Source organism: Mustela erminea, chromosome 6 (assembly GCF_009829155.1).
Source record: "Mustela erminea isolate mMusErm1 chromosome 6, mMusErm1.Pri, whole genome shotgun sequence".
NCBI lineage: Eukaryota > Metazoa > Chordata > Mammalia > Carnivora > Mustelidae > Mustela > Mustela erminea.
Genome location: NC_045619.1, coordinates 9,803,265 through 9,819,995, shown reverse-complemented (window position 1 = coordinate 9,819,995; position 16,731 = coordinate 9,803,265). Strand labels below are relative to the sequence as shown.

Below are 16,731 nucleotides of genomic sequence, written 5' to 3'. Positions count from 1 at the left end.
TGCTCCGGGGGGCTGAGATGCTGGCACCAAGCTGAGGCGTCTGGGAAACCCCACCCCGCCAGCTCCTTGCTGGCCACCAACACCGGGGGTCCCTTGGATCCCCATCCATGAGGCAGCCCCACGGAAGGTTCCCCATGGCTCCTGTGAAAGGCTCCTGAGGGCCTAGACGTTCCCCCCAGGAGGCCCCAGTGGACAGAAGTCTGGGCTCTAGGCTGGGATGGCCCAGGGACAACACAGGCCTTACAGAGGCTGGGAAGAGGCTCACCTTGCCAGAAGGAGAGAAAAATGACGGACTTGACCATGAAGAACTTGAGGACAGGGCTGTAGGGACTAAGCAGGTCCCGGGTGGCAAAGTAGAAGAGGAAGAGGGCGTAGAGGGCCAGGCTGACAGAGATGTTGTAGATGATGGTCACGTAGAGGTAGCCGCTGGTGACACTGGGGGAACGGGGAGTGTTCTCTGGCTTGGACAGAGCCTTTGGAGGGACAAAAGGCCTCCCTCCCGCCTCTGCCCAGCCAGTATGCCAACCCCCATGGTTCTCAACAAGGCTCCCCAAGCGGTGCTCCACTGAAGAAGGGACCTAAGTGGCCAAGAAGCAGGGGGCGGAGGGGAGGTGTGCTAGCATGTGCCCACGGTGAAGGCCAGCCCTGTGCCTCTGCTCCGGTGCCCGGGCTCCTGGTAGGAACCCAGACATGGAAGCCACCAGCACCAGGGGGCTCAGCCCAATGGTCCAGCAACAGGGATGAGAATGATGTAGAGCCTGGCTCTGCTTTTCTCTTGAACCAAGTTCTGTCGCCCTCCAGGCTTCAGATGCTCACCTGCCCTGGCGGGGCTGTCCCGTGGGGTACAGGTGGCACCAGGCCGGGGTGCATGGTCCTGTTCACTAGCCCCCCGAAACGAAAGAAGTCCACATGGGAGAAGCCTTCTCCCGGGGACTCAAGCCAGGCCTCTCAGGGCTCTGACCTTCTAGCTCCCTGCCTTGCGAGTGGTCGCTACCCTCAGGCACCAGCCTGTGGGCTGTCCGTGAGGGTGATGAGGGCTGAGGGCTGGCTCCTGTGCCAGAGGCGGGGCCAAGCAGGACGATAATCACCTCCAGGCTTGGGCCTTGCAGCTTAGGGATGCGCGGGGGCATGAGGAGCGAGGGGCCACCCTCGGCCTCCCCTCTGAGGAAGGTCAGGGGCGTGGGGCCAGTCTGCAGGCACCTCCTTCCCTAAAGCAGGGCGTCCTAGCCTCGGGGCAGGACCACCCACCCCCGCCTCTCAGGGGGCCCCCCGCTGCTTACTCAAAGTCGCCGTCCCGGTACTTGCCGAAGGCCTGGAGGACCACAGTGCTGACAGCCATGAGTGGCTTCACCACGCAGAACTGCAGGGTGGCCTGTCGGGGGAGAAGGTCAAGGTCGGGGACGCACAAAGAAACTGTGTGGCGAGCCCCTCCTCTGGCCAGGAGAGCCTGTGCTGGATGCTGGGGTGGGGGGTGTTCTGATGTCCTGTCCCGAGGGGACTGCGTGTGGAGGGGAGGCAGAAGCTGTGAAGGGACAGCTGTGCAGTGCGGCTGTGCGAGCAGACGGGAGGAGGAAGGCGAAGGCTGGCCGCTGGGGGGACGGCCGAGCGCAGCGCGGGGGAGCCGCTGGGGAGCTTCTCACAGAGGGGTCAGGAGGAACGTGCCAGAGACATGCCAGGGACAAGCAGAGGGAGGCGCTCCTACCGAGACCGAGAGGCCGAGGGCAGACACGGGCGAGGGGGTAGATGCTGGTGATGGAGCGCAGCAGGAAGGGGGCCAGGGCCCTACTCAAAGCCGCCTCCTGTCCTCCTGTGTCCACCCGTGGGGTCCCACTGGGGCTGGAAGGGACCTCCAGGAGCACAGGAAAGGAGGCAGCTCAAAGCACAAGGTCTGGGATCCTGAATCTGAATTTGAATCCTGGCCTCACCGGCTACCATCTGGAGAAGGTCAAGTGAGCGGTCACGTAGCCTCTGAGCGGTCACCTCACTAACAAATAGACGTAACCAGCCCCACATCGCAGGGCTGAAGACCACAGCAGTGTCTGTTGTTCAATGAAGGCCTCCACTGGCCAGCTCAGCTCAGCCGCTGGAAGAATTCCTAAACCAGGTTCTTACAGCGCCCTCCAGAGGCTGCAGTAAAGTCAAGGACAACCCACAGTGCCCAGAAAGCCAGCAAAAACACCAGGTTCTTGAAAATCATGTCTAAGCCATAACGCCCCTTCTGTGGTTGGGGAGCAGCTTGAAAAGGCTGAGCCACTATGGCTCCAAGTCAGGCAAGGACCCTGGGGCAGAGGAAGTAAGCTGTTGACCCCAACGTTTCTGCCCCACTGGGGACCCGAGTACAGTCTGTGGGGTGTCCCCACGGGCCCTGGGATGTGCATGGAAGCACGTGTGATGGAGCACAGAGGTGCAATGCTGCCACCAAGAAAGCCCCCCAAATTCCCTGGCCCCACCACCCACTTTGAAGGAGCGGGACCAGTGTCTGGGGCAAAGGGAGGAGGCGCGGGCATTAAAAGCCTGCCCACAGGCCGCCGCCATCCTGGTCAGCTGGGCGCACAAGGGCCCCCCAACAAAGCACTGTTACAGCTGAGGAAACCGAGGCACGGAGGGACAGAAGAGGTGGCGTCAGCAGGCCCCACAGCCCGCACCCAACCACAGCCCGCACCCAACCACAGCCCTGCATTGGGCGGGGAACCAGGCAGCGGTTCCCCAGCCAGGAGGGGGTTCAGAACCACCTGCGGAGCTATAAACCCAGCCCCGGGGCCCAGAGCTCCAGGCCAGACCTTCTTCATCAGCCTGGGGGCTGCGGAGAGGGGGCTGGCTGACCAGAGGATGGCTGTGCACCAGCTCTCCGGGGGAGTGGGATCCTGGGGGCCCCTGGCCTAGGCTTTCTCAGGAGAAACAGCAGAGAGGAAGCAGTGCTCTCCCAAGGGAAAGGGATGCAGAGGCTGCTTTAATCTTGTCCTCTTACTACCTCCCCCTGCCGCTTCCAGAACAGCAGCAGGACATCCGAACCCACAGGGCCTGGGGAATCATTTATAACCAGACTAGCAAGCTAGTGATCATGGGATCAAAACTCTGTACACAACATACCCATCAAAGAAGGCGGTGGTGAGTCACAGCTGGGCCCAGGGCGGCTGAAAGGCTGGTAAACAAAGGCTCTGGAAGGCCCCACCCACCGTGACCCGGGGGACACTTTTAACTCTTTGCCTCCAGGCCCAGTAGGGAGATTGTGAATGGAGGAACGCCCAAGGGAAGGCAGAGCTGGAAGCTGGCCTGTGGCGTAGACCCCGGTCCCAATCCATCCAGGTAGGTGCTACGTGGGTGTGCCCGCACTGCGGGCAGTGTCCCTGCACAGAAGGGAGTGGAAAGGCCAGCCCTCTGGTGGCCAGGGTCATCAGCTGCAGTGACTACTCTTGGTGACCCAGAGGTCCCAGCAGGGGCAGGCTCTCCCTCCCCCGACCAGAGTGGGCTCGGTGCCCGTCTGTGCTGCCATCCCCCACCTGGCCTCGTGCCATCCCCCCAGGTAAGTATCGTTCTGCCTGCTTTACAGAAGAAGGAAACCAAGTCACGCTCGGTGAAGTTATTACATAACCTCGCCAGGGTCACTCAGTCAAGAGGAAAAGCTGAAAATCAAACTCAGATGGTTGGACACCCGGGCCCATGTGCTTCACCACAACCCCGCGCGGCCTCCGCCCAGCTCCCGGAGACCACAGGGGAGGCAGCGGAGGAAACCGGAAGCTGGTGGAAATGGGGAACAGACCAGAGACTCGGCAGGCCTGTGGAGCTTTCACGCAGAAGAACTCCTCACCTCTAGCTGCAGCCGAGGAGGGGTTTCAAGCTGAGACTCTAGAATCCCTGCACTTCCTCATTCTCACACACACACACCAAGACCCGCTTGGTGGAAGTGAGCAGGAATGGGACCACCTCCCGCCCTGGGCCGCCACAGACCCCCTCAGGACCCTGTTGCTGCCCCTCGGAGCATGCCTGGCTCATGCACGCGTGGGGCGTGGGTGCCGGGCCTTCCTGTACTTCACCAGGTATGGGAACTCCACAGGTGGGCTCCTCGGGCCCTACGTCCGCCTCTGCCGCCGGACGAGCAGGGGCGGCCCCCAGGCTCCGGGACCCTGGCCTGGGCCCCTCAACCGGGGCTGGTGCAAGGGACACGCACCTGCTTGCAGAAGCGCAGGAATCCAATGGAGTAAGTCTTTCCCCAGAGGCAGCACGTGCCATACATACAGCTGGACCTGGAAGAGGCAAGCGGAGGAGAGGCTAGAAGGCAGCCAGCCAGGATTCGGGGAAGGTGGGGCTGGGGGAGGCTGCCTTCCCGCACATCCACACGAGCCCAGGGAGAGCAGACCGGGCCTGGGAACAAGGCACAGAGTTCAGGCAGCCTTTGCCCGGAGGCCAAGCACTCGGGGAGAGTCTGCACTGGCGGTGGTGGGAGGTCCGGGGTGGGGGGCATCAGGGAGCAGGGCTGCACCAGCCTGGACACAACCAACCAACCTGCCAAGTGCTGAATGGAAAGACTACAAGAGGGAAAAATAGGCAGACAGGAGGGGACAGGAGGAGAAAAAAGGAGTAAGAGCCGGTGAGGCCATCCCCATGGTCGCGGTGTACAGGGTCGCTCGGGAAGGGAGGAGAGGCACGACAGGGCCAGGTCCTGGGCAGGGTCAGTCTGTGTGTCCGGCTGATACCAGGACAGCTCGAAGACCCTCAGGCCCAGGAAACAGGGTGCTGTGGGGGCTCCAGGGAGACCGTCTACTCACTCGATGGGCTTCCCTCTGATCTCCGACATGATGGAACTTTCTCCCCCAAGGTATTCGTAGCACAGGCTCAGGAAATTATAGATGACCAGGGCTGTGAGAGATGTCCAGAGAAAACCACTCAGACCAGCAGGCTGGGCAAACAGATGGTGGGATTCTAAACAGCCACAGAGTGGAGGCACCACGGTCACAGGGCCGCGGGGACGCAGGGACCCGCACAGCGAATATTCCAATGGTTACCAAACCAGGCAAAGCTGAGTCACACTGTGTGCGGTACGTGCACGTACACTGCTGGTCACCCCGTAAAGAGACACATGGTGATAAGCACGAAGTTCCAGATTGCAGGGGGAGACGGGGCTGGGCTCGCTGGGGGCTGGGGAGCACATTCTGGGGCTCAAAGCCGGTACCTACCGGCTTTGTTACTGTGTGCGTGTGCATGCGTGTGTACATGTGTGTGTCTTACGGATCAGAGTTTTACAACAAAACAATAAAACATTCTCTGGAGAAAATTTCAGGAGAAATTTTCAGCAGGAACAAGACAGGACAACCTTTGTCCATTCAACCACCCAGAGGGGAAGGTTAGTACGCACGCCAGTAGAGGCTCTTGGGTGGCAACGAAGGTCAAAAAATCAAGCACAAATGTGTGGGGCAGCTGGGCCAGCTCTGTCCGGATGTGGCTCGAGGGCACCACAGAGACACAGCTCTGCAGCAGCGACAGGCAGCACTGAGGTACGTTGTCAACGCTAGAACCACAGCATGCCGAGAGGACTTCTGTGGGGTCAGCAAGATAAAGGCTGAGGCCTGCAGGGGGCCAAGAACACGGGGACACGCCAGGAGCAAGGACGGGGAGACTGGAGAGCAGGAGGAGTACCGCAGAGACCACCAGGAGGCAAGGGCACCGGAGGATGGTCAGGCCGAGAGCGTGGGAACTCGAGTGTGCAGCAAAGGCATGAGGGTCCAAGTGGGGTCAGAGGACAGGAAGGGCAAGGGAGTACCTGCGACCCTGCAGACAGAGGACTCCTCATCTGTCCCTGCTGTCCCCCCTGTCGCACAGAGGCCCTCACTGCTCCAGGTACAGCCCTGACCTTGGCTCTCGAGATTTTTCCACAGTGACTTGGCCCCTGCCCACTCCCCACATGGCCTTCCCCGGGAACTAGATGCCCCTCTTTCCCCGTAGGTTATGACATCCTCCATGTGCTTCCCTTTGCTGATTCCCACGGCCTGGGGTGCCCCTCCCTCTGAGTTGCTGGCGTCCTTGAAACCCATGAGACCCCGTGAGAGTCTCTGGCCCCTTTCATGGAGGCTGGCACGTTCTCACCCAGGGAACGGCTGACCTACAGATGCTGGGCCGTGTTTCCTGCCCCGGGGCCTGGCTAGCATGATCCCTGACCGCTCCCACGGGACTGCAGCCCCTAGAAGGGGGCCCACCTCCTCCCCAGAGCATGGCCACAGCACTCGGCACACACCTGGCACACCACGACCACGGGGCTACCTTGAGCTGGAGAGTACGCGATCCCGGCGACAGATCTACGGGTGAATGCGGGCCTTCAGCAGTTTGGGAAGGAGTATGTATGTCTGCAGTGTGGTATACCTAACCTATCAGGGGCTCACGTGCCAGCTAAGGTGGGGGGTTCCAGGTAGCACTCCATCTCAGCATGACCCACGGCACCTACCACACGGTGCTGTGACTGACTGTCTATGGATGTAGTAGAGGGTTTGCCCCCCATTAGCTGGGAGCCTTTCTGTGCCTCAGTCTCCTCATCTGTTAGATGGAGACAACAGAGGCACCTACCCTGCCAGGGGGTATGAGGTTTGAGTACCCAAATTACTCAGAAGAGTGGCTGGCCTTAGTCGTGCCCACTAGGGGGCTACTACTGTTTATCTGCTGGTCTTCCTCGGGGGCCAGGGTCCCCCATTGGGGCCTGTGGACGCTGCCTGCCTGGCCCGGAAGCAGCTCGGGAAACATGGGGACTGCGGCAGTCTCCACTGAGCTCCAAAGCACTCTTCAGTGCCAAGAACTATGGGGCATTGGGGCCGGGGAGGAGGCATCAAAACAAATCTGTCGGCCTGCTGACCACCTTTGTCGGAAACCACACGAGGCCAAGTAGGATGGACATGCCCGTCCCAAGCTGGCTCCAGCTACAGCGTGGCCAGTGGTACCTTCCAAAGATGGCCACACCCTGGGATGCTGGCTCCCCTTTGCAGGGGACATAGGGTCTTCCTCCCTCCCTCCCACCCCGGGGAGCCCGGGGTGGCTACAGCACAGGTGCTGCTAGAAGGGCTTCGAGAAGGCCTCTTTCCTCTGCTGCTTTCTCTTGAGACACCTGCCCTCAGCTGCAGCCCCCCTGCTCCGAGGGAGCCCAAGCCAGTCCACGTGGAGACACTACCCAGAGCGGCTCGGGTGGGAGGACCGGAGGCCCCAGCTGATGCCAGCGACAAGTGCCAGACCCACAAGCGCACCAGACTGCGGACACCACGCCCCCAGCTGGGGGTGCCCCAGCCGAGGGTCCCCCTGTGGAGGCCCAGACAGCAGGGCACAGGGACAGACTACCCACACGGTGCCCCGTCCACGTTCCTGGACTACACTGTCCGTGAACAAAAGGAATGGCCGTTTTACACTAGTCTGGGTGATTACACAGCCAGAACAAATGCATATGTACACGTGTGTGTGTCTGCGTGTCTACATAACATCTCTATGTATATGCACATACATCCGCATGATATAACACCACTCTGGAAGTTCCCAGGATGCGCCGGGAGCTCTCACACCTCCCATGCTAGCATGTTCTGGGGCCTCTGCTGAGGCTCAGGGGCAGGCCCCGCTGAGACACCCCCTCTCCCCGGTCCAGAGCCAGGCTCGCTCCACACTCCACGACCCCGCCGCTGATCCGGCCGAGCCTTCCCGTATGAAGGGGGCAGCGTCACCAAGCAGGGAAGCCCCGGACCCGGGAGCCAGACTGCCAGCGGATGTGGACGGTGGCTCCGTTGCTTCCTAAGTGTGCTGTGCCACGGTTTCCTACCTGCAGGCCGGGGTAACAGCAGCTCCTTCCTTGAGGACAAGGGCGAAGTGCGACTCCTTCGCTAAGGCTGAGTTCACACGGAGTACCCACGCCGCAGTACCCAGTGTTCTTTCCAGATTGCCAACTCTTTGCCAGCCTGCCTCGGACTCCTGGAGGGCCTTAACTCGGGGTGTGGCTCGGAGAGGCCCGCACTCCTTTCTCACCCACAGAGCCCATCCTTCCGCAGGCTGCGCGGACCAGACACAAGTCCCGAAATACGGACCTCTCAAGAGAAGCCCCAGGGGCCAAGGTTCATCATTCCCTTTGTCCAGAGCCATTCTCCCAAGCCAGGCCGTCTTGCAAGCCACTGCCGTGAGCAGCTTGACTCCAGCTCACATCCTCTCCTGCGTCACCACACACGTCAGCACCCTCCTGAGTTACAGGGCTGAGCAGTCTGTCCCTGTCGCGCTCTGCACTCAACTGGCCAGAATCATCCCATGGCATCCGTATCTCTCAGTTCAAGGTTCTGGACTTTTCCCAGCTCTCCCGGCCCAGCCCGTCGAAAAGATATCGAGTGGCTGACGGCTTCCTTTAAAGAATCATCAGTGAGTCAGTAACATGTTCTCAGAGAAGGGAGACACAGTACGAGTCTCCTGGAGATGACTCCAACAGCCCACACCAGCACCCACTGACCATCTGGACAAATCGACCCCCTCGTAGGAAATTACTGGGCCAGGCAAAACACGACCCCCGCCCCAACAAGGCTGTTTACAACAGACAACTCAACGCACACCCTGGGAAGAAACACGAAGACACGCGGCCTGGGCACGAGAAGACAGCACCCGCTGGGTTGGAGGCCAGCGGTGGAGTGTGGTTCTTGGTTAGCAGCTTGGTGCCTGACTGCCCCTCGGACCACAGCTCCGGGCTGTTCCTCCGAGAGGCCCCAGAGACATGGAATGACTCTTTGCCTCCCTAAGTACTAACCACAGCCTCTGTGCCAGGCTCCGTGCTAGGCCCTAGGGATATATGAGTGTCCAAGGGACCCACCGACCAGGCCCTCCCGTTTAGAGGGGAGCATCCAGAAGGGAAGGGATGATCCTTCTGTCTCTCTCTCCTGCTCTGGACAATGGAATTTTCTGTTCCATTCTAGATACTAAACCTTAAATTGTTTATTTTAGAGGGGAGAGGAGGAGGGACAAAGGGAGAGAGAGAATCTCAAGCAGACTCCCCACTGAGCACCAAGCCCAACTCGGGCTCAATCCCACGACCCTGAGATCATGACCTGAGCCAAAGCCAAGAGCCAGACGCTTAGCCAACGGAGCCACCCAGGCACCCCTTAGATACCAAATCTTAAATGGACTAGAAACAAATGCACAAAATCAGGAGCAACTGACCAAAATGGGAGATGAAATGAGTATCGAACTAGAGCCTTGAGGCCCGGGGAAAAGACATCAGGGTTACTGTCTTCACAGAAGGGGCACGACCTTGTCCAGAGCATCAGACAGGACCCATCTGGTCCTGGAGGTAGATCCTAGGCCTTCAGCCTAATATAAGAAACAACTGCCAACAGGCCATCTTCAGAGATGAAAGCTAGTGAGCTCTGTGCCAGGGGGAGCATGCCATCAGAGGCCAGGGGGACCTCTTAGCAGAGAGGCTGAGTCTTTACAGGTCCCTTCTGACCCTGACACTTGAGGACTTCTTTCCTCACTGGCAGCATCTCTAACCCACAGCTGCCCGGACTTCCCGGACAGTCCAAAGGGCCGCCCTCCACCCAGCCTCCCCCACAACAGGCACCCACAATAGCACAGCCCCGGGGAGCCCCCAGGGCTTCAGAGAGGATCCACCAAGAAGTGCACTCCGGCTGTCCCTGCCCGCAGCTCCCGGAGTCAGAAGTCCTCACAAGCAGGTCAGACAAGGACACCTGTCTGTTCATTCAATAACCCCTCCCTGGACCCTGGCCAAGTGCCACACTCCGGGCGCAGAACCTCAGTGGCCTGGCCCCTGGGGGCCACTAGCCATTCCAAGCTCGCTCCCCCCACACGCCTTCTGCACCTACAGCTGGCCCCTAGGCCTGGCCTTCTCGGCTGCCCACAAATACTTCGGTTATCTCAGAAGACGTGGGGGCATTCCACGTGGCAGATAACTCGAGGATGAGCTCAGAAAACTTAATTTTGACTACTTTGGACAGAGATCTTCTGTGCTCAGTGAATAGGGGCCTCAGAACAAGCTTCCTTCTCTTTTTCTGAGATCACCAGGGACAGCAATGGACACAGTGGGCCACAGCCCTGGTGGGCCAGGCTCTGCCCCAAACTGCTTCAATCCCTCCTCCCTCGTGGCCTGTCTGCCCTCACTGATCCTACCTATTGCTGTTCCCTGTCACCCAGATCACTGTTCTGATGCCTTTTCTTTTTTCTTTTTTTTTTTTTTTAAAGATTTTATTTATTTATTTGACAGGCAGAGATCACAAGTAGGCAGAGAGGCAGGCAGAGAGAGAGAGGAGGAAGCAGGCTCCCCACTGAGCAGAGAGCCCGATGCGGGGCTTGATCCCAGGACCCTGAGATCATGACCTGAGCCCAAGGCAGAGGCTTTAACCCACTGAGCCACCCAGGTGCCCCGTGATGCCTTTTCTGATTGGTTTCCTTTCAATACCTTCCTTCGTTACGACCAACTGCGCGGTCAGTGCCGGGGCCCACGGCAGCACCCCGGCCTTCGGGGCCCGTGCGGCCCTGCGTCTGCGGCACTCGGCTGGGTTCCGTTTACCCCCGCTGTCCTGTCTCTCTGCCTCAGACGGTGCTTCACGTTGGGCCAGATTCCAGGCAGTGAGGTTTGTCCAAAATCTGAAGCAAGGTGAAGGCAGCCTCCTTCTTTTACCTGTTTCATGGAAACTCCCCCTCCTAACAGAGCCCATGCTCCTCCACGGGACGACGCAGGCCTGCCCTCTTCCACCCGGCCTGACGCAAGCCATTCTGGGGACCCAGAGACCCAGGGCTGCGTCTGGCCTCTGGCAGGGACTCTCTAGGTAATCCTGTTTCTTAGCCAACTCGGTCTTTTCTTCACGAGTACAAGTGAGGATGGTAATACATCCACCAGTAACTGGGAGGCGAGAATGAGCTAAGAGTAAGGAAAAACATGCGGGAAAACAAACACCACAAAAAAAGCATTCACAACACAGTTCCTGCGTGAGGCAACAGTGCAGTCTCCCTCCTCCGAACTCCAGCCCTATGCACCCCTCTGATCACAGAGCTCCCTGGGGCTGTCCCAGAGACAGCTCTAGGGGCTAACCCTCGCCCTGAGCATGATCATACGCTACACCTGCATGCAGGGGCTCGGTCTGCCCTCCTGTTGACCTGCCCCGATGGCCCGTCCTCGCACCACACGGATTACAGACCTTGCCAGATGGTAGAAACTACTCTGAGACTCAGCCCCTCCTTAGAAGACAGCAAATTGCAGGGTTTAGTGTTACTTGCTCCCCCACTGCCCTGCTGGAAGGCAAACAAATGGGGGAGGTACAAACCTTCGCGCACAAGGGGCCAGCACCAGGGGCAGCAGACCAGAGATGCTGACCACACTCCAGAAGATGCAACGTGGTCACGGACTCAGGAAGGGAGGGAGCCAATGAGATCCCCAGGAAAGCCCCAAACCGGACACACCGGACATCCTGAAGGCTAAGGGTGCAAATGGGAACCTTAGCTCCAAGTCTCCATGTGGAGCTACCGGGTTTCCACTCCTAAAACAGGTGTAGACGGTTCTGTCCTGGGAGAACATGGCTCAGCGGAGGGCAATGAGGTCATATGCACAAGTGCATGAGGCCCAAATGCGAAAGGCGAGATGCTGGGTCCCATGGCCGAACCGCTCCCTCCACTCAGCCTGCCGATGAGAACACTGTTCTCCGGGGAAACAGACCCAGAATCAAAACATCCTCGCTGGGTACCTACGCTTACCGCTGCACGAAACTGGCGGGATCACATCACGTGCCCCATCACCCAAATGGGAGGCTCAGCCATCTTGAGCCCCATTCTTAAACACAAAAATAGCCAAGGACACTAGACAGTTGAGGAGAATTTCTGACACAAAGGTCAAAGACCAAAGCCAACAGACCAAAGGAACTCAGGAGCTGAGATAAGGTAGGGAGCAGAAGAAAACTGTACTCAGCATCCCCAGAGAGAGGAGATACTCCGCCCAGTACCAACAACTGGGGCTCAAAACAGACAAACAAACAAACAAACAAAAAACCCTCCTGAAAAGCAGAACAAAAAAGGAGGTGGAAAATTCAGCTCCATTCAGAAGTGCAACGACCTACAACAGGAATTCCCGAATGGCAAGATGAAGTGGAGGGGAAGAAATTATGAAAGAAACACACAAGAAAACTTCCCAGAACCTCAGGGCGGGAGCTTCCACATGGAGAGGGCCCACGGGGTGCCCCACACAAGGAATAAAGAACCCACCACTTGGGGGATTCTACAACACTGGGGGTAAAGGCAAGATCCTCAAAGAGCAGGTCACATACCAGCATTAAGGATCAGAATCCAGCTGACTTTCCCAAAATGACACTGGAAGCTAAAAGACGGGGGAAAACTCGCCTTCAGAATTCAGGGGCGGGGGTGATTTCCAACTTGGAAATGGATTCCCATGAAACTCCAAACAGGATAATAGAGTAGAAATATCTGCAGATAATTTTCAGATTGCAAAATGAAAAACCAGAACTCTCACGCTTCTTGCCAGGAAGCTCCTGGAAGATACGACTGACCATAAGAGGGAGAGCAAACCACAGACAAGGAAAAAAAAGGCATCCAGGGAACAGGTGATTGAGCACAGGAGAGGCAGGCAGGCATCCCAGAGTGGTGGTGACAAGAGCCGAGCAGTAAAAGAGGCCAGAAAGCAGCCAGTCAAGACCAGAGCGGGAAGAGCAGGGCTTGGGGGAGACCCAGAGCCAGCAGATACGCCCGTGTGTCTGACAGCACGGAGGAGGGTTTCTCTCATGGAGTCAACTGAAGCATTTGGGAAGAAATTAATGATAGATCCACAGAAAGCAGACCAAACCAAAAAGCAAGGCAAGCAATAACCAGAGGAAAAGAAAAAGTGATACAGGGGAACGTTAGCCTGGGACACTACAGGGCTCAGCTCTGATCAATATCTACAGATAGGTGACAGTGTACACACTGAAATAACCTGAGAAAAAACTGTGGTCTAGTCACGATGAAAAGATGAAGAAAATTGTGTGTGTGTGTGTGTGTGTGTGAGAGAGATTGGGGTAAGATACCCAGTCAAAGCTTTCTACAATCAAAGGTCACTATGGAACCCTATCTGAAATTGAAAAATTGAGAACCAATAGTATAAGCATATTTTTAGGTTATTCTAAGAATAAAAAAAAAAGTTTAAAGGGTTGAAAATGCAGTGAACTTGGGAGTGAGGAGGAGTCACAGTGATTTTGTGTTTCAACTGCGTGCACTAGTGTCTGCATGAGAGTAAAATATTAGCTATAATTTTGTTAAAGAGAAAAACAAATGTCTGCTCAGTGCCCAGTGAAAGCCCGGCTGCCTGGCTCTGAAATTGGGGTCCTCCGGCACAACCTGACCCCTGATCCCCCTTCTGCCCCTTCCTGGGTCTTCAGACACCAAGAAGGGGGGGGTGAGAGGGGAATGGGGGGGGCCTCTTCCTGAATTTTAAGGGAAGCCCTCCATCCCCTACTCTGCCCTGTAGATGGAAGGGCAAGGGGAGGGGGTCTCAAATGCTGAGCAGAGCTGCAGGAAGGGGCAAGGCAAGGGCCAAGCCCACCAACTGGGACACGAAAAGCTGGTGAACTGCGGGGCAGCCTGAACTCCCCTTCCCGCAGCTGCGGTGCTGGTGCTGGTGCCATTTGTGAACTCCCTGGTTGCTGCGGAGAGGCAGGGCGGGGTGGGGTGGGGGGGCGGGGCATGGATAACAGTGTTGCTAGGACACATGCTTAGCAGGGAGGCAGACTTCTTACCAGGACCTCTAAGTGGACCAAGAGGAAGGTTGGGACAGGCGGAGCCTGAACAAAGAGGCTTCTGGAGCCGGGGTGGGGAGGGGGTACCCAGCCAAACGTCTGCTGCTGCCTCTGGGGCACAGAGTGGGGACGGTACAGACACTCCCCCGGCTGCACCCCACTTCTGGCAGGCACTCCGATGTGTGGGGCCCCGCAGCGAAGGGAGACCACACCTGCCCCTAGACCACACAGGAGAGGATTCCCCCTGGCAGGGAACAGCTCTGTGCTTCTGAGGGAACTAGTGGGCAGAGGCCGCTTCTGGGCCCCCACTTGCAATTGGCACATGATTAGAAAAGGATTCTCAACAGTAGCGTGAGCAGCTCCTCAGGAACCCAGGTTTCTGTGGACTGCTTCCAGGGACATCAGGCATCAGAGCCCCCCCTTATGCCCAGAGCCGGGCCCCATCTGGCCTCAGCAATCTCACCCGGCAGAGCCAAGCTGGGAATTCGAGGCGGCCACCCGCACTCACAGGGGCGCAGGAGGCGTGTGATCAAGGCCTTTATTCTTTCAGAAATCCTGGACTGAGGAGCACCTACCCAGTGCCCGGCTCTGCTGATGTGGGCTCCCGGCCTGTTCTGCTCTCACCCCTGCCACTGCCTTGCCCTAGGCCCCCGGATGAGCCTCTGACCCATCTGTACCTGGGGGTTTCTGTCTACAAACAGACAAAGTCTTTGCTGCTCACCCCCATCAGAAACACCAAACTGAGAAAAGAGGCACAGGGGGAGGCTCCCTGTTTGCCAGCGTCCCTAAAAGTGTCATGGGAGCCCTGGTGGCCAAGTGCTACACATGGGCCGTCCCCTGCATGCGGGGGTCCAGACGGGAACCCTGAAGTGGACAGAGAAGCGGGGCACAGCCCGGGCCGAGGGGCTCCTGGCTCCCAGGCCCACCCGGAGCTCCCCAGCACCCCAGCCCAGCCCGCACGCCCTCCTTACCCTCATAGCAGTCCCGCACGGTGCCGAAGTAGACGTAGTACTGGTCGTTGGTGAAGAAGAGAAGGCTGAGCCAGGAGTCGAAGGCGTAGATGGGCACGATGAAGAGGATGCGGACGATGTAGCGCTGCTCGTTGGGGCAGCTGTAGCAGCGCAGGTGCATGTAGATCTGCGGGCAGATAGGGGTGGGCTCAGCCAGGGAGCCCCCCACGGCAGCCCATCTGCCACCCGCCACCCCTGTACTCCACAGCCAAGGGGACAGTCGCACTCTGCTATTCGCCTCTGCTGCTACCTGGTGCCGTGACCAGTCCTCGGCCCTGAGCCCCAACCCCTCCTCGGCGACGGAGCTCCCACCACAAACCCGGGGGTGCATTCAGGGGGCCCAGGCCAGTGTCACAGACATGGGGGCCATGAGACCAGGCCCAGGACTCTTCGGATCCGAGGAAAGCATGGTTGGGGATGCAACAAGCACCCCAGGGCCTGTGCGCCCAGCCAGTTGGGGAACCTGGGGCGAGCGGCACAGAGGAGGCCCTCGATGGAAAGGCAGATCTCCTTGCCACCACCCCAGCCTTCCTGACGCCTTGTCCCCGGAGTTTTAGGGCAGCAGCGTCCACCCCGGGTGAGGGACAGAAGGGACCCTTGCTTCCCCAGAAGGCAGAAGCGCTTCCCCAGTGAGTGGCTACAGTGATGTCACTGTCCCCCGGCGTCTCCCTTTCCCATGTGTCAGAGAGAGCCGCACTGCCGGCCCCACGGGGAAGCGGGGAGAATGTGGTGCAGTTTTTAGAAAGCAGGAACTAGCAGCCACACATGAAGGCCAGCAACTGCTCCAGCCACGCTTCTCAGTCCCGGCAGCCAGAGTGCCGGCCCAGCTCTCACAACCGCATACCCGGCCCTGCCGCGTCCTGGGCTCGGGGGGCAGGGGCAGGGGTTGGGGGAGAACAAAATCTCCCCCAGCTGCTAGGAGCCAACTGCCTTGGAAGCAATCGGGTTCAAGGAGGGACAGGGACACTGAGCAGCAGGAGAGGAGCTGACAGGGGACCCAAACGGGCTCAGCCGCCCTTCTTCAAACGTTCTTCCTCGGGCAGCCCAGGCAGGCCTCCTCTGGGACCGTGAGTACAGGGGGACAGGAGACCTGCCCTCCATCCTGGCTCTGCCAACAGCCTATGCACCCCACCACCTCTATGTCTCAATCTTTTCCTCTGCAAACGGGTCACTGACATCCGTGTGCCTCTGCAGGGCCCCTGCAGCCGAGGCAGCCCATGTGACCTGTCCTATCCCATGGACGTGAGCAGAAGCCTGCCCTCATACCCCATGGGGACTAGAACACCTCTGAGGACCCCTCTGCAGGCCCTCCTGCGGCTCTCCGGCTCAAGAGCCCTGGGCTGGCCTGGGTACCTGGTGGCAGGTGATGAGCAGGGCCGTCCAAACGAAGAACCCGGAGATGGCCTGCGCGGCCGTTGTCATCAGGAACACAGGCTGCTCCATGGCCGTGGGGCTGCCCTCGGGGATCACAGACACACTGGGCGATGCGGCCATGGTCGTGGGCGACGCTGGGTCTGGGGCCAGCGCGACCCCCCTCACCGTCATGGTGCCTGGCAGCCGGGGGTCCCTGAGACAAACCCTTGCAGGAGACGACGAGCTGGCCTAAAGAGAGGACACCACAGCGTTAGCCTCCTTCCCGGGGAGCGGCAGCGTGGCCAACAACCTTCCAGGCCTCCACGTCCACCTTCAGACTATAACTGGACTCTGACCACGTGTGTCCTGGCCCAGCCCCACTGTGTCTCCCCCGGATTCGTGCAACAGGCACCTCACCTGAGCAGTCACTAGGCTTCTGCCTTGGCCCCTACTGTCCCATCCCCACAAAGAAGCTACAGGAGGCTTCTAAGATGTTCACTACCCTGGGCCCACCTTTGCTTAAACCTCCCCAGCAGCTCCTAACTCCTTTAAAGTATAACCTGCTGTCTGTACAACAGCCCCCAAGACTGGCCAGTGGCTCCCTGTGGTTCTCATCTCTCTGCTACCTGCTGCAGAGA

At 58.8% G+C, this 16,731-nt stretch overlaps 1 protein-coding gene across 4 annotated transcripts in view; it reads right to left on the bottom strand.

Moving 5' to 3' along the window:
* Positions 1–16,731, bottom strand: part of TMEM184B (transmembrane protein 184B) — a 43,907-nt gene that overhangs the window by 5,139 nt on the left and 22,037 nt on the right. For 2 of the 4 annotated variants that reach the window (XM_032346303.1, XM_032346304.1), the window contains exons 2-7: positions 16,094–16,342; positions 14,702–14,867; positions 4,767–4,920; positions 4,169–4,244; positions 1,281–1,372; positions 266–435 (exon numbers count right to left, since the gene is read on the bottom strand). In XM_032346303.1, the coding sequence (XP_032202194.1) occupies positions 266–435; positions 1,281–1,372; positions 4,169–4,244; positions 4,767–4,920; positions 14,702–14,867; positions 16,094–16,285 (850 nt within the window). In that variant the 5' untranslated portion in view covers positions 16,286–16,342. The remainder of the gene's footprint in view (positions 1–265; positions 436–1,280; positions 1,373–4,168; positions 4,245–4,766; positions 4,921–14,701; positions 14,868–16,093; positions 16,343–16,731) is intronic. The other 2 variants (XM_032346305.1, XM_032346306.1) reach the window with 1 other exon arrangement.